A 25,660-nucleotide genomic window follows, 5' to 3' on the forward strand; every position below is an offset into this window, starting at 1 on the left:
CCATCCATCTGCCCGCCCCTCAGCTGCAGGGGTGATTTTCTTGGAGTAGGCTTGATCATACCACCTACAGCCTCCCCACCCCACCCAAGCCTCCTACAGGGTCTCCCTATCGACTCTCCCATCAAAATATTTGATCTCATCCTCTTTTCATTCCTATTCTCTGTCCACATTATAACACACATGACTAAGAGCAGTGACATACGCATATCATTTATAACAAGGGGAATCTCCGCACGCTGGGGGGCACATTCAGACATGTAGATGCCGACTCCCCCCACCCCAAAAAGGCCTGGAGAGCCCCGACTTGCATCGCACTCCCCACCTCGCCAAGAGGGAGGCTGGCCAGGCAATCCTGTCAGCCGCAGGGGGCTGAGGTCGCTCTGAACCCTGCACATCAGCACACTAGGGCCCTGCGAGACTGAAGGACTCGAGCCTTCCCTACCCTCCGCCCCCCTTTCCTGCCCTCCGTCCCTTCCCCAGGACCCAGGTGCAGAGCTGGGGATGAGCAGGCCAGCTGTGCGACGCATGAACGCGTAGAAGGGAATAGAGGTCGTGGCTTCCCAGCTAGGAGAGAAGACAGCTGTCCCTTAGATGGAGAGTGAGGCCTTGTTTTTCAAGCCAAGATGGCCCAGCTCCTTGGTACCTTCCTAATAACCCCTGGGAGTCCAGAGGCACAGACTCGGCAGGAGTCCAATGTAGAATCAACCTCCAGAAGCTCTATTTGCCTCTCAGTCAGCTCCCTCATTTTTCCTGCATTGTTCAATTGAATGTGATTCTGATATAGGGCTTGGAAATGCGGCCCCCCCACGATCCTTTTCTCAAAGGAAGTCCCCTACCCCTGACCTCCAGGGAATGGCTCACAAAGGCCAGTACCCAGAAAAGCTGCAGGAGATGGGGGGGGGGATCATAGTCCTCCCTTCATCGGCCCAGCCGCCTTCCCCTCAGCCTCCCCCCAGAGCTACACAAAGGATGCAAACACAGGAGGAGCTGAGCAGGACTCCAGGGGGCTCCATCTTGAGGAGAGCCGACTGCGGGGGGCACAGTCCTGCTTTGGGGAGCAGTGGTCCCAAGCCACAGAACTGGCAGAGAGAGGACAGGAATCCTTTAGAGTCTCACATCAGGCAAGAAATGTGCTTGTGGAGCCTTAGTGACTTGCAAACCCCCAATCCTTTTGTGTGCCGATGCTCCCCTAGACTTTGGAGGTCAATTAATTCACCAGCTCAATTATTTGCATTAAGCAGGAGAATTCTGGTACCGAAGATGCGGCCCCAGAGAGAGCAGCAGGAGAATTCAATCTGAGGCTTAGATTCCCTTACTGATGCTGCTTCAGGAAACATTAAGAAAACAAAGCCCACAGCTTGACCACAGGAAGTGACTGGTGGCCCTGACGATGTCAGGGAAGATCCAGAGGGATGGGCATTCTGCCCCCCCCCCCCGTGGCTGGCCCCCACTGTGGCCAGCCCCAAGCCCACAGCTGGGAAAAGCTGCTGCGGGTGGAGAAGGGGACCCAGAGAAGATCCTGTGTGAGGCTGGAGCAGAGATCCCCGAGGCCTGAGGGGGGATGAAGGAGGTGCCAGGGACAAGGCGAATGACTGACAAGCAGGGGCACTGGAGAGGCCCCAGGAGGACACGGACTGAGAAGAGGACTAAGGAGCAGGCTGGGAAGGAGGTGACAGGGATGACGAGGACGCTCTAGGGACAGCAGGGCTCCTTCAAGGGAGATTTTCTGAGGACACGATCCTGAAGGGACCTGACGAGGCACAGAACCAGCCACGCCCAAGAGGAGGAGCTGGAGGCCTCAGGAGGACAACTTTGGGGAGCAGGGGCCCGGCCATGCCCGGGGAGAATAGAGCGGGGTCTCATCTAATCCATAGGTCTCAAATGGATGACCCTGCAAAGCCAGGTGGCTTCTTGGGAGCCCCCTGGGATCCCGATCCTTTCCTGCCCGGGGCACTAGCTGCTCTGGCCCACATCCCTCTGACGCTGATGAGTTCTGATGAGCAAGCGCAGGGAGCCGCTGGGCAGCCCACCTCAGGCCAGAACGTCCTCTGGACGCTCAGAGCTTTGAGGTCACTTTCCAATTCAGGCAACTTCTAGCCGACTCTCCAAGGGCACAGCGGCGGCAAGCCGGTGCTGCCTGGGGTCCAATCCTGGCCCTGCTTCTCTATCAGACTCTTTACATCTCAGCCTTAGCAGAGGTGAGAGAAGGCAGTGGAGCCGGTCAGTCAAAGGGCCCTGGGTTTGAATCCTGCCAGTCACCACCCCCACGTGAATGACTGACCACGGGCAGAATTCATCTCTCTGAGGCGAGGGCATAAGAACAAGGTTGTGGGCAGGAGCCCCCGTGTGGAAGCACTTCCTAAACCCCATAACTAGGGCTCTGCCTAAAACACTACCAGCAGCAGGACAGCCACGGCCACCCGCTGGGGGGGCCTACACACAACATGCTGTGAATTACCAGGTGTGGCCAGGCCCCCCCCCCCCGCAACACACACACACACACACACACACACACACACACACACACACACACACACAGGTGCCCAAAGACAAAGAGAAAACCCTCTCTGGCTGATCTGCCTCCAGGCCTGAGCTGGTCCTGTCAGCGCAGTCTGGGGGAACCGACACATGCTTACCTCGGGTCAAGAAGGCTCCTCAGAAACTGGAACAGCAGAAACGGGCTCTGAGGAGGAAACAAAAATGACAAATGGGCATTAAAACCAAGCACACAGGCAGGCAGGCAGGCAGCGGACTCACCGAGGGCTCCCCCACGAGGCTGGCGCGATGAAGCAGGCTTGTTGAGGCTCACAGTCCCACCCCCTGTAGAGATAGAGCTTTAGGAAGTTCTTGGGGACCTGGCCCCTTCCCCTGGGGGGCTCCCAGGCAGGCTAGAGAAAGCATAACAAGGCCTCACTTCCCCCCCATCCCAACCCCCTTCCTGCCAAGGCACACCCAGAGGAGGCTGAGGGCCCAGGAAGGTCCAGAGAAGAGGTGTCTGCTTCTAAGATATATAGAGAACTAAATAAAATTTATAAGAATATAAGTCATTTCCCAGTTGAGAAATGGTCAAAGGATACGAACAGGCAATTTTCAGATGAATAAATCAGAGCTATCTATTGAAAAAATGCTTTAAGGGGAAGCTAGGTGGCGCAGCAGATAAAGCACTGGCCTTGGATTCAGGAAGACCTGAGTTCAAATCCGGCTTCAGACACTTAACACTAGCTGTGTGACCCTGGGCAAGTCACCTAACCCCAATTGCCTCACCAAAAAAAAAAGAAAAAAGAAAAAAAAGAAAAGAAAAAATGCTCTCAATCACTTGATTAGAGAAAGGCAAATTAAAACAACTCTGAGGTACCACCTCACACCTGTCAGATTGGCTAAAATGACAAAAAAAGGAAAATAATAAATGTTGGAGAAGATGTGGAAAAATTGCAACACTAATGCATTGTTGGTGGAATTGTAAACTGATCCAACCATTCTGCAGAGCAATTTGAACTATGCCCAAAGGGCTATGGGGCTGTGCATACCCTTTGCCCCAGCAATACCACTGCTATGTCTGTATTCCAAAGAGATCATAAAAAAGGGGAAAGGACCCACATGTAAAAAATCTTTATAGAAAAGGCATCTGCACCAGCACTACCAGTGTTGCCCCATCTTGGGCTGAGAAGCACACAGCTGCCACAGCGGGACTGATGGAAGGGTAACGTCTGCACCCCTGAAGAGAGTAAAGCTAAGCCAGTGGCCCTGCCCTCTCCCGGGGCTGGTCACTGGGAACCACAGACAAGATGGCAGCTCCCAGACTGAAGAATTAGCACAGGATCACGAGTCCCCCCCCCCCCCCCCCCCCGCCCCGTAAGGCCTGGCATGAAGCCTTTTGTCTGGTTGGCCGGTTTTGTCTCAGACAGGCTCAGACCTGAGTTCAAATCCGGCCTCAGACAAGCAGAAGCCCCCGGAAGGCCTTGGGGAGAGGGTTCCTGGAATTCCCTCTCTGTTAACCTCTCCCTAAGGCGGGGTGCTGAGTGTCTTATTGGACAGAACTGGGTGTCCAGTGGTTGTTTGCTGCCTTGGTGGGAGGCAGCTTTGGGGGGCTCTGGGGACACTGGGGCCTCAGGGGGACATCCCTGCCCGCCAGCACAAAGGTCCATGTGGGGTGCTCCCAAGGCTCTGGACTCAGCAGAACAGCACCCCCAGCTGAAGTTTAAGAGAAGACGCAGAGGAGATGAGGGCGGCCCAGACCTAAATGGCCACTTCAAACAAGTTCTCCAGCCTCAGCACTCCCCGGTCTGGCTGAAGGCAAAGAACATCAGCAGTCTGGGGGGTCACTAAGAACTGTTGGGTTTTCATCACCTACAAGAGGGGACGCCAGAGTCCCGGCAATGACAGAAGCTGGACATGGACAAGAAAACCCACTGGAGCATCAAGGACTCCAGCACCGGCAGGCACCTGGGCGATCAGGAGGAAGAGGAAGCCCTGGGCAGTGACACACCCAAGGTCATGTGAGCAGTGTGTCATAAGGGACATCAGCATGCATCCATAAAGTGCCAACTGTGCATCTGCCTGTGCTAAGCACTCAACAGTGACGCTATCATTGGATCCTCAGTCCTGGGGGCAGGAAGGGGGGATGTAAGGAAATCGAGGCAGACAGAGGTGAAGGGATTGGCCCAGGTCCCCCAGCTGGTGCAGGAGCAGACCTCAGTGGGAGCCCGAAGACTCTGACCAGGCCCCATGAGGCCGAGGCTGCTGAGAGGAGCCAACTGTGCACTGTCCCACCACAGGAGAAGCTACCTCTAGTTTAGTCCTGGAGGGGCCTGAGTTCAGATTCTGCCCGGGGAGCACTGATGAGCCCCTTCACACCCTAGAGCCTCAGTTTCTTCTCTGTCAAACAGAGGTAATAATGCCCGTAATCCCAGCACCACCAGACTGCCGCTGGACTGGGATGGATTCAAACAGTGTATCTGGACGTCCACGAGATCTGCCCGTCTCGGCCCCTGCTAGTGTGTACTGGTCACTTCTGGCCCCTTTGTGTCTCCGTGCTATCGGATACATCCGGGATGGGGCCTCGTGTCCCCAGGAGCAGAGCTAGGAAGGGGCATGGAAGGGTGTGGGGGCAGGCTTGAAGAGGCCCCCCAGGGGGGCTGAGGTGACTGAAACTTCTGGGCAGACAGATCACAGCCCTTCAGGGGGATACTCCAGGGGAAGCGTTCCATGCTCTGATCTGGACCCATGATGAAATAAAAACTGGAAATGTTACCAGGAGCAGTATGTGGGACACGGTGAAGAAATCCCCGGGGCCTCCTCGGCTGGACAAACAGCATCCCCTTTGGGGACCACCAGCAGGAGCCCGGAACGTGACTCTCCTAGTAGCTGAATAAGAGTCAATCCCCTAAAAAAGAGGGGGCAAGACTAGATCGGGGGTTCTTAGCCTGAGGGCCAGAGACCCCCATGGGGCTTGTGGGGAAATGTCAGGGAGTCCATGAACTTAGATGGGGGAAAAAACACCTTAATTTTCACTAACGTCTAACTGATGTGGACGGCTCCTTCCACTAGTTAAAAATGACCCTGAGATGAGGTCCCAAAGCCTGCCCAGACTCTGTCCCGGGGTCCACCCTGGGAGAAAGCTTAGGTGCCCCCAGAGGAGCCCACTGCCGCGTGCTCAGCTGCCCGTCTTCCTTCAGAGACTATCGTGAAAGGCGAGGTCAGAGAGGAGCTGGCGTCGGACCAATGCCACCTTCCTCCCCTGCTTACCTGGAGCTTCTGAATGACCACCTCAACCTGTCCAGAGAAGTGCGTGGCCACCAGCTCGGCTGCTCTGCAGGGGTTCAGAGACACGAGCTCCTGGATAGAGAGAAAACGCCCCATGTTACTCTGACAGCTGAAAAAACTCCTTCCCAAGCCAGAGATCTGAGCCCATTGGGTGGCCCGCAGCAAGATGCGGGGGCACGGCTAGAGACCCCTCAGCTGCGCCACCCTGGGTTCAGCTGGAGACGCAGAAGGAAGCAGAGGCAGCCAGAGACTTGGGGTCTGGGGAAGGGCTCAAGCTGCGACTTCTCTGAGAACAGCTGCCACCTGAGCAGAGGCCAGACAAACTGGCTGTCCGCCCCCTGACACAGTCCATGGGATCACAGGGTCCTGGACTGGAAGCAGAAGAACCCTGAGGTTTCACCTCATACCAAACAGTTGGCAAAGAAGACGAAAGATAGGACAGTCAATGCTGGAAGGGCTGAAAACAGGCCCACTGGTGCGCTGTTGGTGAACCTGCAATTTGGGCCAACCATTTTGGAAAATAATTTGGATTTATGCTAACAAAGTGTCTTCAATGTCACTTTGCCCCTCTGCCCAGTGAGCCTCAGGACTAGGGCTGGCCAAGGACGGGTCACACCCAACAGCCACAAAAACCCAGAAAACAAAGCCAGCATCCCATCCCATTCCCACTGGGGAATGATTGCAGCAGCAATGGGATGTTCTTCTACCATAAGAATAAGGGATTGTTTATGAATACGGAGGCACGTGGGGAATGAACGGATGCAGAGGGAGAAAAGCAAAGAGCCTAATGCCTGAACCAACAAACAACTGACTTGGGTTCCTTCCTGGAGGAGGCAGCATCGGAACAGGGAAGGGCGACCACCCAAGGTGTAGGTAGAACCAGCGTGGAAAGGCAAGGTCCCTCACTAGCACTTTGTGGACAACACACAGAGATGAGGCCTGGACCACAGGACATCTGTGGGCCTGAACTGGCTCAGACACAGGTTGGCCTGGAGGGTACCACGGGTCCTGTGACGTGGCTGTGACACAAAGCTGGGAGGAACAGTGCTGAAGGCTGAGGAAGTCCTCATGAACGAGGCCAGCATTAGGATCTTCCGAGGAGCTCAGGGATGTTTCCGTGTTCAGCCATCACATAAATGTCTGGACTCCGCGTTGGGGGACAGAATCTACACTCACTAGACTGAGGGGCCACGTCTCCAGCTTTAGAACTGACCAGGAACCAAGGCAGAGGCCTACGCTTGGGCTGAACCAACCACAAGAGGACTGGTATTGGCTGGGGGAAGCCGGCACTTGTGGAGAAAAAGGCCTGGGGACTGAGGGGCTCTCTAAGGTCGAGGAAACACTTATGAGTGAAGGGCCAAGAAATGACTGAGGGAATCTTAGCCGTGTTCACACAGGCTAAAGGGGCAGTTTCGTCCTGGTCCCCCGAGCCCACATTTGAGGAAGGACTCTGGACCCCCCCACACACACACACACATCATTTGAAGGACAGGAATATTTAGCCTGAGGGAGAACAGGTGCGCAGGAAGGGCTGGTAAAGGGGCAAGAAGAGACATCAGCCTTGCCTGCCTTGGCACCAGCTCATCCTGATGAACTTTGGGAGGACCTGGCCTTTTCCCAAATGGAATGGACTGCCTGGGGGAGCAGGCTAGAGGACCCCTGAATGGGCAATACTTTGGAGGGGGGTCCCGCGCAGGCAGGGGTGGACCCCTTCTCCACTGCTTTGAGACACTGCTTAGAGAACTGTGGGAGCAGGGGCACAGCTTGTCAGAACACTGGCCAAAGTGCTAGGTATGATGGGAAAGGGAAGAGGAGGAGTCGGGCTGAAAGTACATGCTGGAGCTAGAGTGGGTAAGAAACCACTCAAGGTTTCTTAGGAGGACATCATTTTTAGGGAAAGTGGTGAGGCAACAGGGGCTGGAGGGATGCAAGAGAACAGTGACTCAATCCTGGGATTGGGTAAAGAAGGCCTGAAGTGGGGAGTGCAGGGAAAGTGGAGGGGCAGGCAGGTGACGGACGTGAGGGGCACCGCAGACTGTGCAGAGTGAAGAAGACAGAGACTAACTGGATGGAGGAAGAAAGGAGAGGGCAGAGGCAGAGATGATGCGTGCGTGCGAATGTGCCCCAGACCCGACCCCTAATGTGTAAAAAGGCCCTTCCCCAGGCACAGAGCCCTGGCTGAACATGGGTCCCAAGGCTGCTTCCCCTTCATCTCTGTGGAAGCCTGGCTTTTGGCGGCCCTGCGGCTTCTGCCCCCAGAGGTCATACAGCCACTGGCTGTTAAGACCCTGGTCATTAATGAGGCCTTGGTGAAACAGGCTTGAGCAGCATCGAACAGCAGTGAGAAGCTACAAGGTGAAAAAATTTGCAGAATGAGGAGAAACAAAACAGCCAGTTGGCAGAAATGACTGTGGCGCAGAAGAAACAATTCCTGCTTCCCCAGCACCGGCATTTTGCTGAGGAATTCGTTTTCTTGGTGATTAATTCATCTTGAGTCACATTAGGCATAAAACAAAGGCCTCCCCTCCATCCCAGCCCCCGCACAAGGCCCGTAGTGCAGAGTGCGGTCTGTGGCTCGAGGGCCAAAAGGCCGCCCAATGCAGAGGGCTACGGGATCACACGTTTGCCTGGTGAGGAAATAAAAATAAAGCTTCGCAGCGAGCTGACGAGGCCTTTCTTGGGAGAGCAGCGCAGCCCAGTGGCTGATGCCCTGCACTGGAGATGAGGAAGACCAGAATTCAGGTTCTAGCCCCAGAGAGGGACAATCTTGAGGAAGAACTCAACCTGGCTGGGCCTCTGTCTGAGCTTTTATCTCAAACGGTCCCCAGGCCCTTGCTCGGACATGGCTCTTTTCTGAAACCTCAGGGCCGAGTCATCCACAGAAAAAGCCCAAAGGACAAGTGCGTGGCCCTCCTCAACTCTGTCACCAGATGACATCCCGGGTCCCGGACCCCAACTGCCCCAAGAAGCCCCTCACTCCTAAAAAGAGGAGTCACCTGACATCTTTGGGGAGGATGGGGCAGGAGGCCCCACCCCTCACGGAGCGGCACTGACGAGACCTCCGGCACTGCTGGTTTCTGAGGCGCTGTCGAGTTCTGAGCCCTCAACAACTGACCCCAGGACACCTTCCACACTGTCAGGGAGTGATCAGCTTTCTTGTTTCTGCCGCCACAGAAGTCTGGGCCCCGGACAGGGTCCGGCAGCTTCTCAGAGGCCCCTCTCCCAGAAAGGGGCTGCTCGAAGGGAGCACCCTGACTCAAAAAAGCCTGGGCGTCTGGGCCGGGGAAGGGGACGCTGGGGAGAGCCCAGACGTGCGACTCCTCTTCCTAGTGAGATCAGAGCAATGGCCCCATTGAAGGGAAGGATGTCACTGGAGGGAGAAGTGATGCCGCCCTTTGGGCCAAGGCTTCCTGAGCTGCCCAGGGTGGAGTGCGGAGGGGGGACGACTTCCACATTTATTCACAAAGATGATCTGGTTGCCCAAGGGGGAGCTGGGAAAGAAGTGCGCAGGTCTCCAGGAGGTCAGCGGGACAACTGAGTCTGGCATTTGAGAGCACATGTGAGTGACCTTGAGACTATGACAGCAAATGGACAAGGTGTGATCAAAATGGGATGAGTCGGGACAAGCGAGCGCACTGGGAGCCCCGGGGAGCAGGCCCTGCTCACTGGCACCTGGGCCATGCCTTACCTCGATGTGCTGCATGGCCTTCTGCCCCACGGACTGCTTCTCCTCCAGGCTGTGCCCAGGAATGGACAGGATGTTATGGATGGAGTTAAACACCTCTTCCTGAAAGTGCAGGAAGAATGTGGCTGAGTTCCCTTCAAATACTGGCCAACGTTTCACCTGGGGCATCGCCCCCTCCCCACCAAAGGGGTCTCTGTAAAGGGCAGCTTTGACCCCAACACCCCCCAGAGCTGAGCTCCCCATGGCCTCCAGGATCAAATACAGACTCGCCTTTGCCCCCGCCCCACCCCCCTTCTCCTTTTCTAGTATCATCTGTGCCTTCTGCCCTTCCTCACCCACAAGGCCCTTCCCCCACCGGCTCTGCGGGCAGACCTCTGGCCAGAGCAGTCAGAGGCCTGGGGCCCAGCGAGAGAGGTTTTCGGCATGAGCCCGGGCACAGAGCGTAGGCATCCGATGGCCGAGGGCCAGCATCGGCTCAGAGACCTAATCGTCAGCAGGGCTGGAAACAGTGAGGAACCGCTCGGGCCACAGAACACACCAAGACTGTCCAAGGCCGCAATCAGCATCAGTGGAGGGAGCTCCCTCATAAGGAAATCGTGGTGCCTGAATATGAACAACTGGAGGCCCCAGGGAGGTCTGGACGGCTGAGGGACTCTCCCTGCCTTAATGTCTAAGGAAGTAAAGCCCCGGGTGGGGAAAGAAGCAGAACAAGGTCCTTCCTCACCTCTCTCAGGGGGTCCCGTAGGTAGCAGTCGATAATCTTGTCGTACTGGTGTGCCCGCTCATACATAAATTCACAAATTTGGTAGCTGAAGACAAGAAAAGAGGCAAGTGAGTCCAGTGGGCAGGGGACACCTGCTGCCTAAGTGAGGCTCAAGTCCAGGTGTTGGGAGAAGCAAGCGAACAAGGGCGGGGGAGGGGGAGAGGGGATTTCTCTGGTTAAACACGGGAATGTCTGTTATCCGAGGGCTGTGCTCCCTTCTACCAAAGGAGCAACATTTGGCCCCAAAAGCCACAGGGGCCAAACGAGGACATATGTAGGGACCGTCAAATTGTTGGGCAAAGGCAGCCGGGTAGGTCTCATGACAAGTGTAGACAGGACCTCCATGAGTAGCATCGGGTGCCTTCCAAGGAGTCTCCTCTTCCCAAAGAATTAAAGATGGGGACAGGAGGGGTCACATTTCACAACCGAGGCAGATAATAAATGGCAGGATAACCACATCTGCCTTATTAGCTGCATGGTCATGCAGACAGAGGGCCAACCTGGTAGTGGAGAAGGCCAGGGCTCTCAAGTCCCATCTCTGACAAAACAGTCAACAGGGTGTTGAAGGAAAAACAGAGGCATAGGGGGCAGCTAGGGGGCGCAGTGGATAAAGCACCGGCCCTGGATTCAGGAGGACCTGAGTTCAAATGTGACCTCAGACACTTGACACTTACTAGCTGTGTGACCCTGGGCAAGTCACTTAACCCTCACTGCCCCACAAAAACCCAAAACAAACAAAACAGAGGTGTAACTCTGGGCAGATGTCTCAGTGCCCCAAGTGGGTCTCCAAGATTATGAATTAGAAAATGAGTCGCTTAGCGACATCAGCGAAGGTAGTTTCTGCACTGGGAGCTCCAAGCACTAATGAAATCAGAGATCTGGACCCCTCCTTGCCAAAACTGAGTGGTTGCTGAGAGTGATCGTGGAATTGATGGCAAATGCCAAGGAAACAGAGGCAGAGATAGAACTTATACCACCCGGAGGCTATCTGACTCCTCGGCTGATGCAGATGTACCCAGGACCCTTGGATCTGTGGCCTATATTGGGGGCCGGGAACCTCTAACTGCTTAGACATTAATGAATGAAGGACCCAATGCTTCAAACTTATTGTGATTACTACGATTGTCCCATCTCCTCTAAGATCAAAAGAATTGGCAGGGCATCGGTAGAATGTGCCCCAAGCCAAGGAACAGGTGCTAATGCCATCGGAGCCGACCCAGACCAAAGGTTTGGCATGACTCACAATTCTGCTCGCTCTGCCATCCGGATGAGCCGGCTCTCCTCAAACTGCACGATCCCTCCAGCTTGGAGCAATTCTAGGAGGACCTGGAGACATTGCAAAGCACAGTCAGCACGTTCCCTTTGATTTTTACCCCTCCCCCCTTTGGAAGCTGTGAAGGAAGGGTCAGGTAGACACATGGACTAGCTGGGCCCCCGGAGGAAACTGCGAACCCAGGAAGAGCCACAGAAGGATCCCCCAGTAGAGTTCATGTAGTTTCTGTCTTGCTTTTACAGACACAAGGGAATGGAGATCTCAGGCCTAAGACCATAATGCTGACAGTAGAATATTTCAGTTAAAAAATTTGAAACTCGGGGTGGCTAGGTGGCGCAGTGGATAGAGCACCGGCCCTGGAGTCAGGAGGACCTGAGTTCAAATCCGGCCTCAGACACTTAACACTTACTAGCTGTGTGACCCTGGGCAAGTCACTTAACCCCAATTGCCTCACTTAAAAAAAAAAATTGAAACTCTGAACTGAGCACCTACTTTGGTTTTGTAGGGAGCTAAGATCTGGAGAAGGCTTAGCTGGATGGATCTGCACACTTGGGACGTGACCCCAGCTGCAATCACCCTGTCCCACCCTGCCAGCCCTTGAGGCCAACACTCCCCCGGATTGGCTCCAGGGAACTAAAAATACCACTGGACACCAGATTCATTCCAAGCCTTCTGCTCTCTCATGACCCAGTAAGCCCTCAGGAAGTGTAAACTCTGCTTTCTAGAAAGACAGCACTCAAAGACTACACTGTAGGTATGAGAATGAAGGAAGTAAGAATGAGTGCTGACCGAAGGCCTAATTAAGAGCTGTCTTTAAATAGGCCTCAGAAAATATAATTAACAAGCCTTAGGCCAAGATCCTGCTGGTGAGGAAAGCACTCGTCAGAGCCGGGACCCTCTGCCACCAGATGTCACAGACAACAACAATTCTCTGAAGCTTCTCCCTTCTTGGTGTCCTCCCCAGGTGTGAATATTGAACATGTGCCCTATGCTGGCTGGCTAGGACCCCCCCCATGTGGGTGATGCCCCAAGAGGTCATGTGGGAAGCACATGCACTGGGAGCCGTCCAAGGATCTGGGTGCCAGCTCTGATGACCACTCCTTGGGTCAGACAAGATGCCCCTTGTAACGCTCATGTTTCCTGAGCCTGTGACTATTCTTCCCTATTTGTCTCCATGGGGGCTGCAGGGGAGTCTTAGGCTGGGCATGTGGAGGGGGAGGCTCCAGGCCTTGGGTGTCTCCCTATCCCCCAGCCCACTGTTAGCTTCACGGGCCCTAACAAAAGATGTCCACTTAACACACAAAGTTCTCTGAACTTCCTTTGAGTGAGACGAGCTGTTCTGCACTGGTGGTAGGAGTTTCCACACTAGGATCTCCCCACAATGAAGCAATCACAGATCTGGACCACAAATTCAAAGGAAGAAAGCAGAGCCTGAGCCTGCAGAGCTGACCATGAGAGGGGAGACCTCCAAAGGTGGCAGTGTGGGAGGGGGACCAGCAAACAGTCTTGGGGGATGCAGGGGTGGGGGTGGAGGTGTCTTTTTCTTTTTTTTTTCAGTGAGGCAATTGGGGTTAAGTGACTTGCCCAGGGTCACACAGCTAGTAAGTGTTAAGTGTCTGAGGTCAGATTTGAACTCAGGTCCTCCTGAATCCAGGGCTGGTGCTCTATCCACTGTGCCACTTAGCTGCCCCGGTGGGGGTGTCTTTATCTCTAACTCCCTGGGCTTAAGCTCACTGGACAAATGCCGCTGCCACCCATCCCCCCATTTCTGAGAGGCCATTGGAATGACCCAAGCCTCTGAGATACTAGCACCATGAGCCCCTAGGCACCTCCCTCCTGCTCAGTACCCTCAGCAAAAGCCAGTGTCTCTGGTCATGTCATCTTCCTTCTTGAAGTTCAGGGAGAGAATATTCTAGAGCCATACCTGCTGCCTCTCTGAATGTCGTGAGTCATCGTCGGGGCTGCAGAGGAATTCGAGAACCTGGCGAGAAGGAGACCCCTTCACTAGAGCCCAATACCCACCCATGGTGCCCCAGGGATAGAAGGGGTCAGTGACTGGCTTCCCACTCCCCACCACACACCTCCTGTGGCCCACTGAAAGGACAGACTCTCACTGACATCCTGAGGAGCTGTCAGGCCCGAGCTGGCCGATTCATGCTGATGATTTAATTTGTACCTGAATCGCGTTTTCCCTGCAGTTTGCAAACATGCCAAGTTAAAGCTAAAAGGAGCAAGGGCTTCTTGAATCGAATTGGTGGGCTCCATGACCCCTACCCCTGCCCCCCCACCCCACCCAGGGCCTAGGTCTCCCCACTGATTCCTTTTAGAAATGGTGCAGGGGGCAGCTAGATGGCGCAGTGGATAGAGCACCGGCCCTGGATTCAGGAGTACCACAGGCAGGAGTGTGGCCCACCGAGCAATTCTGAGAGCCAACGACCAGGCACGATGCCAGGGCCTAGCTGGCTCCTGCAGCCAGACTCACGTACCTGGTCAAAGAGCGTCCTGTTCACAAAGAGCGTATTGTCGGGCTTAGCGAGCTGTCGGGCGAGGAAGGTGAAGAGACACCCGACTTGAGAAGGAGTAAAATCTGAATTTTCCACCATGACCTAAGGAGCAAAAGGGCCACACATGCTCAACATGCCACCTGGCTCGACACAGACGACATGCATTAGAAAGGGAAGACTGGGGGGGGGCAGCTGGGGGCACAGTGGATAAAGCACTGGCCCTGGATTTAGGAGGACCTAAGTTCAAATCCGGCCTCTGTGTGACCCTGGGCAAGTCACTTAACCTTCACTGCCCTATTTAAAAAAAAAAAAAAAAAAGGAAGGGAAGACTGCCTCATTGCTGCAGACCATGATGACATTTTTATTAAGTGTACAGAGGTGGGACTGACCACTGTGGACAGAGGCCCAGGGAGAAGAAGGCTGCACCTGCTCAGCACTGTGGACATTTTTAGGATGCTCTGAGGCACAATGACACAGAGGGCAGACTAGGGCCCAGAAGAAACTTCCTATGGATTCTTGGCCGATCCCTGCTTCGTTGGGAAGCTGAAATACTCAGATAACCTGACAAGAAGCAAGGCTGGGAGAACTGGCCTGCAAAGGCCGCAAGCAGGAATCATACTGAAAGCTAAAACTAAGAAGTTTTAGCAGGAAGAAGAGTGCAAGATCTGGTTGGAGTTGGGAGACTGTGTGACCTTGGCCCAGTTTTCTTTATCTTCAAAATTCAGAAGTCAGCTCCTTTCCAGCCCTAAATCTATGATCCCATGAGCCTAGAAAAGAAGGCAGCCAACCCAAGCAAGCACGAGACGAGTAAAGGGCCGTACAGCGAATGGGTGCAGACCCCCCCCCCTGCCCCAGTCATTCGCTCTGTCCATCGGCTGGCCGAAAGCCCAGACCAGGCCTTGGCTTCACGAGCCACCTCCCCAGGCTACCTCCCCATCCGCCTGCCACTGTGTGGGCTACTGTCGTCTCCACTGAACGGTCTCAGGTTCCCTCTTTGCAGCCATGGCCCAAAGATGACATTCTTCCTTCAAGGACTGTGTGTGGGTGGCTAGCCTCCCCCACTGGTACCCTCTCCTCTCCGCGAGGAGCACCAGCACCAACGGCACGCACCCAACTTCGCTTCTGGGCCAGTGACCTATCTGAATGCCTTCTTTCTTCTCTTATTCAATGGCATATGGGCTAGTGACTCCCCATGGAAGCGAGCCGGACATTGCTAAGCTTGGGGAGAAGTGAGGGAGAGGCTCTTAAGCCTCTCACTTGTCTTTCCAACCCATTAGGACAATGTCATGGAAAGAACCCAAGGTCCTTTGGTCCCGGCCTGGCCACCAGCTAGCTGCGTCATCATCTAACCCCTGAACCTCGCTCTCCCCACCTGTGCTGGGAAGGTTAACACTTTGGTAACCTCTCTCCCCTCTTAGGAGTCAGAGAGCTTAGCTTCAATCTGCCCTCTACTCCCTGGATGACTGTGGTCCAGCCCTGGACCTGTCTGGTCCTCAGTGTTTGTATCTGTAAAGGGAAAGGAGTGCACTCTGCAGCCTCTGAGCCGTCTCCCAGCTCGACCTATGATCGAGGCTCAGTTCTAGGCCCGCCGGGGTCTCTCTATCACCCGCCTGCTTCCAAAGCATTCCTGCCTTTTCCATCTGTCCTCAAAGATCTCCGAGGCCCAGTCCTATCTCCGCTTATTAATCAAATGGGTCCTTCTAGAGGATTCTCTTTCCTTTAAGAAAATAAGCACAAACCCTGGGAACCTCCAGCGGCCAGAGGCTTCCCTCTGCCTTCCAGCCCAAACCATTCTCTCTCAGGAACTCCTAATAAGCACCACCATCTTCAAGGAAATTTCTCCCTGGCCCCCAGTAAACACTGCAAAGTACCAAGACCAAGCTTTCTCCCTGCTATGCAAGCCCCTTAAAGGCAGGGATTGTCAACAACCAAACCAAATCCCCAAACCCTACCCTTCACACACAGCGGGCATTTAACAAACACCTGCTGAATTCACCGTTAACCCGGAAATCTTGTCTCCACAGGGACTTCTAGGTTCCGAGACCCCTTGAGCTGGAAGAAGCCTCGGAAGTCCCCCGTTCTGACTGGCCCCTGCCCCAGATGCCATGCCTGGCCACACCTGCTGGAATCCTTAGGACGACTTCTTAGGAAATCCAGCCCAACGCGACCATGTTTTTAGGTTCTTCCTCACATCCAATTTGCATTCCTGCTCCGCCAACTCATTTTCTCCTAAAATATCCCTAATAGAGACAGGCAAAAACCTAGCTGCTTGTCCTGTAATGATGCAGCCTAAGCTACCTAAGTGTGGGTCCCTCCCTTCCCTACCAGGTCTGATTTTCTAACCTAATGATCTCTTCCAGCTGATTCACAGATCCAAAACAAGAAGAGCCTTCTGAAAGGGAGGGGGTCATGGGCCTTCTTCCTCCTAGGATTTCTAGGGAAACAGACGGCAAGATCTAATGGCCAGGGCACTCTGTGGATGCTGGGCCCAGGGCTGCCACTCATCAGCTGTGTGACAACTTCCCTGCCCTGGCCCTCAGTTGCCCCTCTAGAAACGAGCAGGTTGGACCACATGACCTCAGAAGTCTCTTCCAGCTTGGACTGCACACCCCTATGCTTTACTGCATTTTATGGACAAGAGAACCTGGTGGCTCATCCCCAGGGCTATGTAAAGGCACAACATGGTGGCTGTGGATTCTTCTGTCTGCAGCCTTCGACCTCTACTATGCTGAGCTGACCCCCGTCTGACCCCACCAATGGATGGGGCTCCATAGGTGCAAATCTGGGGAGGCCACTCCAGGGTCCTGACTGCAGCCACCATATGAGCAGCAGCATCTCCCAGGATGGCAGGCTGGTGGTGGGACTCACTGGGATGAGTTATCCTGGGGACACTGCTGAGCTTGACTCTCTATGGCTTCCCCAGGGTGCTCGGGAATTCGTCCTGACTGATTATATTCACTCTGACCATTTTCCCGGCTAATCACGGTTGTTTTCCACTCCAGCTGTCTCCAATTTGTGAGCCAACTATCTCCAACTTGGACTTAGCTAGGAAACTGCCACCATTTTCCATTTCAGTCCTCGGGTCACTGATGACAATCACGTGCCCGGAACCCAGGGTGTCAAATATCACCCCGTCTGTCCTAGACTCCATAAGGAAAGGGCCTGAGGGAAAGTCCCCAGGCTGCAGAGGCTCGAGGTTCTTGGTAAGTGAGCTCTTTGTGCCCAGCATGGGGGTAGACACCCCAGAAGAGGCTGCTCCGTCCTCTTCCACCAGGACAGAATGCAGAGGTCGGGGTCTGGTCCAACTTTGGAAATGAGCACTTAAGGACCCTCAGCCACAGGCTTGCTGGAGGCCCACCGTGGCCACTTCCTATGCTCCACAGAAGACATTTCTGCAGCCAAGGGGTGGCAGCTCTGTCTCCCGAGTGCGATTTCACAGACCGTCTTTCCCCCTCCGCTGGCTCCTGCCCCCCTCTCCCAGGCTGGCTGGTGTCTCCCAGGCCTCCCTGAATCCAGGTTTCCCTTCAAAAGCCAGTTTGGGTCTGCCCCCTACAGGAGGTTCTCCCTGCTCTCCCCAGCTGCTGGGGCCCTGCTCCTTCCCAGTGACCTTGTGTTTATTTCTGCATCCATTCTGGATGTGTTTATAAACAAACATGAGAGAATGTTAGCTGCTGCTCTGCGTTCCGAGTCTGCCACACAGGAGGAGCTTCCCAATGCTTGTGGATCAATACTGTGATTTTGCAGAAAGAGTACCAGCCCATGAGTCACGGGACCTGGATTCGAGTCTGATGCTGCCATGTCCTAACATATGAACTTTAGTTCAAGACTCTGTTCTTTTCTCTGACAAATGGGGAGAATGATTCCTGACTCCCCCGCTTAATGAAAGTCAGCACCTATGGTGCATCAGAAGGTTTACATAATGCTCTACAAACACTGTGTCACTGGGAAGCTGCTACTGTTATGACCCACTTTACAGATGAGAAAACGGAGGCAGAGGTTAGGTGACTTGTCCAGGGTCACTTGGCTAGCACGTGAGGCCAGATTTGAACTCCATCTTTCTGACCCCAGGCCTGGCGCTGTCTCCACTGCACCACCCAGCTGCCTGTTCCCATGAGGATCAAAGGAAAACATGCTTGTGGGAAGCTCTTTGAAAACTACAAATCCCTGTGGCCAAACTAGGGCACTGTGAGGTTACCACAGTCAAAGCAGGTCTGCTCTCTTCACATGGGAGGGTAAGCAGACCACTCATCCCCTTAATACAAAAGCATTCCTAGTTCTTCTGGGCATGGGGGGAAATTCATTCTATAGTGAAGGGCTCCCAGGGGACCAGCAAATGGCCTGGCTGGGACTGGGCCGACGTAGATGGGAGGGAAAGGAAATTGTCCCAGAGGTGACTAGAACGACAGCTCAGGCCTCAAAATAGCTTGTACCCAAATCCAGTCAGACTGGGGGGCGGGGGTGATCATCTCCTTTCCTTCCTAATCAACTGTCACACGTCATCTGGGAGCCCTGGTTAATGGGAGGGTTGTCACCCTTAACAACCGCAGAGACTGGCTCGTCAGAGACGTCGTCAGTGCCCGAGTGAGCAGCCATGATCCCCCGGCTCTGGTCAGCACCGACCTCAGACCCTGAGAGGCAGATGTTTATCCACAGCACCATCAGGAACATCCCCACCCTACTTGCCTTCAGCAAGATGTCCACAATCCGCTGCTGATACTCCAGAGCTTGCTTGTCATTTTTAAAATCTTCAAAAGTCTGCAAAGGAGAAAGAACGCTCTCGGTTACAAATCACCAATCACACATTTTAGAGGAGGCCCCACCTTATTCCTCAGAATAACTATAAATAAACGGCAAATAAGTTCACAGACAAGATAATTAGCCCTCTATGTGGCTTCTCTTTGTAAACAGGCTTAATGAGTATCCACTGATAGGGGCTGGGGAAGTCTGCAGCACGTAATTTTGCATGAAATTCTGGGACTTTTCTTAGTAAATAAAGCTATAAAAAGAGAATGGGGAAGAGTTAAGCAGAAGGAAGCAGGAGTAAGAGAAACCATCCCTATCCCCTCCCTCTTGAAATTCCTTTGTAGAATTTATGTACACACCGGCCCCTTTCAGACTGCTTCCATCTCTTCTCTACATAGGGCAGCTGGGTGGTGCAGCACATAGAGCACAGGCCTTGGAGGGAGGAAGACCTGATTTCAAATCTGACCTCAGATACTTATTAGCTGTGTGACCCTGGGCAAGTCACTCACTGTACCCTGCTTGCCTCAGTTTTCTCCTCTGTAAAATGAGCTGGAGAAGGAAATGCCAAACCACTCCAGTATCTCTGCCAAGAAAACCCCACATGGGGGCACAGAGAGTGACATGACTGAACAACACAAAATTCTCGGTGTATCTTAGATGTTCTTGGCATATCATCTTCCCCATTAGGAGCTCTCTGAGGGCAGGGTCTTGCTTCTGTCTTTATCCAGATCCCTAGCACTTAGTTCAGTGCCTGACATACATACAGCAAGCACTTAATAAAGACTTAATAACTACATGTAATTTTTTTCCTTCATTTTTCTTGCTTTTTTTTTTTTCCGGAACACAGCTAATACAGGAATATGTTTTTCGTGCCTCCTTCTGTATATAATGAGTATCCCATTTCTTGACTTCTCAATGGGTGGGCAATGGGATAGAGGGAGACAATTTGGACCTTAAAATAGAAATCAAATTAAAGAATTCATGTGGTATCACCTTCTTCTCCTCCACCCCTCACCCCATCTCAGAGAGCCAGCTCCTTGAGGTGGGGGACTGCTTTTCATTTGGTCTCTGTATCTTCAGAGCCTTTCTCACGGTACAGGATTAGCAAAAGTTTGTGAAAATGAATTGAGTTAGATGAAGAACAACCTGGAAGGAAGGACTGGGGAGAGAAGGAAAGAAGTGCCTCGGGCTCATCAGCCATCCAGGCTCCACAAGCTGAGGGGGATAATGGCCATTAAAAATAGCACACTAATTGTCAGGGAGAGTGACTGCTGTGATTTCCATGACAACCAAGAAAAGGTGACATTGGAGGCATCCCCCAAAGTTGCCATGGTGAAACTGTCCAAGTTCTAAACCTCTCCTCTCTATCTGGAACTCGGCTCCACTCCTCAACTCCTGCCAAGTAGTTGTCCTTGAAGATTCCCCTCAAGGAAATTCCATGTGGATTAAGAACATCACTGGGGCCTGACTCAAAGTACTGATGTGCAGAGGAGGAGGCAGGGCCATACAAGAGATGGTCCATTTGCCCAGGGTCACACAGGGAGAATGTGCCCCGGCAGGCCTTGAACCCAGGTGTTCTAAGTTCACACACTGCCCAAGCTGCCTCCTTGACGGTGAACACATTCATCTATGGCATAAGACCAATGTGGCCCCTGAAGATGGCTAAAACTTAGCTCTCAGAGAGAAGCCTTTTCATTCACATGCACAAACGTGGAAGGTTTCGTATTCCCCTGCAGGTGAAAAAGCAGCTGAAGACCCCTGCTCCGAAAGGAAGGGGAAGGGGATGGCTCCAAAAGGCAGATGGAGGAAACACAATGATCTTCACTTAGAAGGGTTGGCGGTCCCAGAGGGAGGTAACTAGGGGAGACAGGAGGACCTCCTGATTTCTCCACTTTTCAAAGGAGAGATTCTGCTCAGCTCTAAATGCCTTCCTGCTTGGAAGCAGGGGATAGACTACGTGGTGTCAGCCTTTTATCCTTTACAATGGAGGCAGCCTCGACTCCGCAGGTCCTCCCAGATGCACGCACACGTCCCCCAAGTACATGGCATGAAGCACTCACGGGATATACAGAGGAAGGGGCTGGCGGTGGTGGTGACGGTGGCTTTCTTTGCCCATTCTTCCCTTTGGCAGCGTGCATTCACGGCTTTGAAACAGATCCTGAAAGCTTATTTCTGTAAACATCATTAAGTGGTAATGCCTCACAGTGTGAATATTGTGGTACAAATAATGACATATTTTGGTGGCAGTGAACAACTGTCACCAAAATGACAGAGCATCATGAGAACATAATCTGCCGGCAATGTTTCCTCTAATTATAAAATCGTTCTTGCTGGAGGGAGAACAACGTGTAAAAGCATCTTGGTGGAGGTGAAGGGATCAAGCGATGATGGGGAAGAGCAGGAGGGCAGGAGGCACAGCCCTGCCCTCTACCAAGGCTCCGCCAGGGGGAGAAGCCTTGGAGTATGGCACTCCGTGCCTAGAACTCATCATTATCGAAGATAAAAATGACTGGCATTTATAGAGAACTTTAAGGTTTGCAAAGTGTCTGACATATTATCTCATTTCATACTCAAACCACCCTAGGATGCAGGTGCTGTCATTAAGCCCATTTTATAGCTGATGGAACTGAGGTCAGCAGGGGAAGTGACTTGTTCAGGGTCACCCAGCTAGGAAGTGTTTGTTGGAGGCTGAATTTGAACTCAGGTCTTCCTGACTCCAGGCCTAATGCTCTCTCCACTGAGCCCCTATGGGAGAACAAGCTTGGCTCCCTTTGGACAGGCTTCTTCCCAGGCACACCTGAGTGACTGTGATAGGAAGGGCTGAATGAGGCTGTTACCACCCTGGGATTCTCTCATTCAGGATTTATTCCCTTTTTTACCAAAGATCTGGTTCCCAAGGAGGAGCAGGAAGAAAAAAACGGGAAGGACCAGCATCTCTGCCAGGTAGGCTGGGCCCCTGTGCCGTACCGTCCTCACCATCCTTCCCATCTTCACCTTTGGGGAAGGGGCCTGAGCTGGGCCTTCCTCCCCATCCTCAGGCCTTCACTCTCCCCCTTCCCCTGGCATGGCTGTTTTAGCTTCTCTAATCTTGGAGCCCTTCACAGGCCTGACTTCCAACATCCTCCTCCTGCTCCCACGTCCAGCTGAAGCTGATACAACCAAGGCCCGCCGACTTTCACCCCCTCGTTGGAGGAGCGCTCCTTTATAAAGCACCTGCTGGATGCAATGGTGGCTAATTCCCCAGGAATTATCATTTTCATGATGCAGAAAATGACTGGCATTTATAGAAGAGAAAGGAGGGAAGGGTGGGAAGGGAAAAGAAGGCCATTACCGGGTCACGAGGGAATGGAAGCGATCATATTTTTTTATCCCCCATTCATCTTTAAATGGGTGCACTCCCACCCTCTGACTCAAAGCACACACAGAGTTGGTTTGTTTTGCTTTGATTTATTTTTATTTACAAGAGTTTCATTAACTAACGAGTAAGCTGGTTTTGTTTATCGGTACAGATTTCAGCACATGATATGTGGTTCTTTCCTGCCATGACGGGTCAGTTGAATTTTCCAGTTTCACTTGGGAAATACATGCAAAGTGGTACTGCCAGTGCCCAGTGGGTGAAATGACAGCATGCGGAGCTCGTCGTTCACTCCTCATTACCAGTGTTCCTTTCCAGAAGAACGTAGCATAGGTGATTATTCTGCTGGATGCTCTTCCTGAATCTGAGAAGTCACCTGTCCAGCTTGCTGCAAGTTTCACAAAGATCTGGCCTGGTGCACTGTTTTCACCAACGAATGGCATGGCTGTCCCGAGTGCCGGCTTGGGTGCCACGTCTGGCTGGCTGTCCGATTCTTCCCCATGGATACGTTGGTCCCAGGCCATCTCCTCCAGCCCAAGGAGCGTAGGAGTGGACTAATACATTCTCACCAGTCTGTCCTCTCCTACCCCCGGTGTGTCGGCTGCTCTGGCACAAGCCCAGGACTCTCCATCCTCCACCTCCTGGCTTTCCATCCAGTCATGTTCTGCTCTCCATTGAGCTGCCTTGCTTCCGGGGCCATAATCATAAATTATTCTCTGTTGATTGCTGGAATCTACACACACATCCCCCTTTTCTGTTTCTGCGGGTCCCCTGCTCCCTGTCACCAATGAGTATCCTGAGAATCCGACTCCTGACATCAGCTCTCTTTGTCTGCATGCTTCACGGTAATGATGCTCACACGGTCCTACTCTCCAGCCTAATTTTGGCCAGATTTCTGCTCCTTGTCTTTCACAGCCATTGGCTTTCACGTGGGCTGCCCTTCCTAATTTTCTGTTATCTTGCCATATTTTTGTTAGTCTGGTTGGTTTAGTTTTAAAGTGGTATTTTCCTGTTGTGAAACAGGCTCCCGTCCTCATCATTTCTATTGGCACTGTTTTCAATGGTTAGAAACTGTGAGTCCATTGTGCCCGTTCCCAGTCTGAAGGTTGGTTGTCTTTGACCATCTCCTGAGTTGTGCGTAACATTCAGAGAGTAACCCCATCGTCTCGGTGGGTGAGTTTCCCATGGGATGTAGCTTGGTGTGTCTGGGCCCCTGGGCATCACGTTGTTGGTGTCATCTGCTACTTGTAGTGTGGCTGTCGGGTCAACCTTGTACTGTTTGATTTTCTGTCTTTCTGGCCCCATCTCTGTTACCGTTTTTATTGCTAGGTTGAAAATTTCTTGCTCTCGACTTTCTAGGTCTAAGTCAGAAAAGATGGTCATTAGGTGCTGGAAATCTGCTGGACTTAGCCAGACACCCCAGGCTTTTTCACTGATCAGGGACCATGGTGTTAGTATTTGTGTGTGTCCGTTGTCTTCCCGCATGGTTCCTACAGCCGCAAGTCCTGTCCCTGTGCCCCGATAAAAATAGGATTTGCTTGCTGGCGTGTTTAAATGTATTTGCCAACCTGCGTGACATGTTATCACGACATGGTCTCCCTCAAACGTGCATTCGGTTGTGTTAGAAAAAGATCCCAGGACGTCCCCCTGCCCCTGCTGGCCCATTTTGTGCGTCGGCCGTGTCACTCATCGCTGAGGCTGCCTCACCCTGTTTTCCTCTTGCTGGGAAGCGTTCCCTGCTTGGTCAGTGAATTCATGTTTTGGCGGCTCTCTTCTAACTTCCCCGAGTGGCGGAGCTGCTTCCTTTAGACTTGGAGAAAGTCTCTTTTACCTCTTCCTGGGGGAGGGGCTCTTTGTGCTCACCCACCCTCCAGAGGCCTGGGGTTGTCTGTCCTCTGCTGGCGTGAGAGAGATGCACAGATTCACTCCTTGGGCTGAGAGCTCGGTGTGTTCTCTGCCTTGTTACTCTGCGGCAGAGTCTGATGGATCTGTGGGTTCTTTGCTGTCAAGAGTCTCCCGGGGAGTGTGAATCCTGTAACAGAGGAGAGGGGTTAGTGCTCTATGGCTGGGTGGATGTGGATGCTTGGTTGGCTAATTGGGGGAGGCCTGAAGTGCTCACCTTCTTCTCGAGGAGCTCTGTGAACAATGGTTCCCAGGTGAAGTCTGGCTCCGGAGCTAGCGTTATCTGCACCTGGGATGGCGAGCGGACGGCTCTGTCCTGAGCCCTCGTCCTGTCTGGTCCGGCTCCTGTGCCTTCTGTGAAGGCCAACTGTCTCCGGACTTTGATACCACTGGCTCCGCCTTTCTACGTCTCTTCCAATCCTGGCACAGCCATCCATCTCGTGGTGGAGCTTTCACTACTGGCTTCAGGCTGTTCTACCACCTACCATGCTACCAACCACAGCCACCCAGAGAGGTTCTCATTGCTCATCCCACAGAAACCCATGAGACAGATGTCCCTGCCCTGGGCATGAGGCCAAGCCTTTCATTTGAACACTCTGTCCTCTCCAGGGCAGGGACTGGGGTGTAGTGGAAAGGGCACTAAGTGTGGAGTCCCAGAAGCCAAGTTCAAATCCTGGCTTTGACCACCTGTGTGACCTTGGATAAGTCACTCCGCCTGAGCCTCCTCTGGGGATCCCTAAGGTGGAACTCTGCAACCATGAGCCCAGGAAAGGGCCACTTACCAGGGCAAGGACGTTCAGGAATTCCCTGGTGTCGAAGTGAAGCAAGGTGCAGATGTAGGGGTAGATCTCTTCCTCCGAGGAGGCCTCTGTGGAATGCAGGCGAATCAGAAACTCAAAGACCTGCAGACGGAGAGAGGGAGCGCCCATGATGCCTGACAGCAGTGGTGATTTCTGCCCAGGCCCAACAAGGCTGTCTGAGGGGCTGCCATGGGCTTCCGGCCCTCTTGGGGATGCCATGACAGACATCAGCAGAGGGAACATCGCAGATGGAGCAGCACGCACCTGATTTTTAACCAAGGGCACTAGATCTTCAGGGATGTCCCCCAGGGGATAGGCACGACCTGCCAAGCAGCAGCTGCAGAGAAAGAGACAAGTCTGGGTAAGAACACCCATGCCTCAAGTGCCTGGAGGCCTGCCCCAGCCCAAGTCCAGAAGCTTCTCTGGCTCTGGCCTGACCACGGACCAAGATCATCTGAAGACTCATTCTTAGGGAATCTGGGTACAGTTTTTGGACTGAGCCCCAAGTCTGGGCTTGTCACTGCTTTGCTTTTGAGGGTGAAGGGATAGGGGCTCACCCTGAAGTCATCAGGAAATCTAGGTAGGTCACAGATAGAAACAGGGCCTGGTTCCAAGCTCGCATGGGTTAGTCTGGCTCTGGCTCGGTCGCCAACCAGTTGGGCAGTGTGGGCAAGTCCCTTAGTCTTGCCTGGAAGACCAGGGTTGCTGTGAGCTGAGCAATGAGAACCTCTCTGGGTGGCCCTGGTTGGGGGAGAAAGCCATCAGGAGTGGTGGTGGGCAATCTTTTATTTAGGCCACGTGCTGGGGCTCTGGTGACTGGGGGTGGTGGCGCGGGGCAGGGGTGGGGAGTCAAGTCACTCGGAGGAGTGAGC

The 25,660-nt window shown here is 53.3% G+C and overlaps 1 protein-coding gene across 5 annotated transcripts in view; it reads right to left on the bottom strand.

Moving 5' to 3' along the window:
* Positions 1 to 25,660, bottom strand: part of VPS8 (VPS8 subunit of CORVET complex) — a 161,729-nt gene that overhangs the window by 53,628 nt on the left and 82,441 nt on the right. For all 5 annotated transcript variants that reach the window (XM_044001871.1, XM_044001870.1, XM_044001873.1 and 2 more), the window contains 10 exons: positions 25,053 to 25,125; positions 24,771 to 24,890; positions 18,672 to 18,743; positions 13,971 to 14,090; positions 13,409 to 13,465; positions 11,455 to 11,537; positions 10,173 to 10,257; positions 9,452 to 9,550; positions 5,746 to 5,835; positions 2,637 to 2,683 (listed from right to left, as the gene is read on the bottom strand). In XM_044001871.1, the coding sequence (XP_043857806.1) occupies positions 2,637 to 2,683; positions 5,746 to 5,835; positions 9,452 to 9,550; positions 10,173 to 10,257; positions 11,455 to 11,537; positions 13,409 to 13,465; positions 13,971 to 14,090; positions 18,672 to 18,743; positions 24,771 to 24,890; positions 25,053 to 25,125 (846 nt within the window). The remainder of the gene's footprint in view (positions 1 to 2,636; positions 2,684 to 5,745; positions 5,836 to 9,451; positions 9,551 to 10,172; positions 10,258 to 11,454; positions 11,538 to 13,408; positions 13,466 to 13,970; positions 14,091 to 18,671; positions 18,744 to 24,770; positions 24,891 to 25,052; positions 25,126 to 25,660) is intronic.

Source organism: Dromiciops gliroides, chromosome 4 (genome assembly GCF_019393635.1).
Source record: "Dromiciops gliroides isolate mDroGli1 chromosome 4, mDroGli1.pri, whole genome shotgun sequence".
NCBI lineage: Eukaryota > Metazoa > Chordata > Mammalia > Microbiotheria > Microbiotheriidae > Dromiciops > Dromiciops gliroides.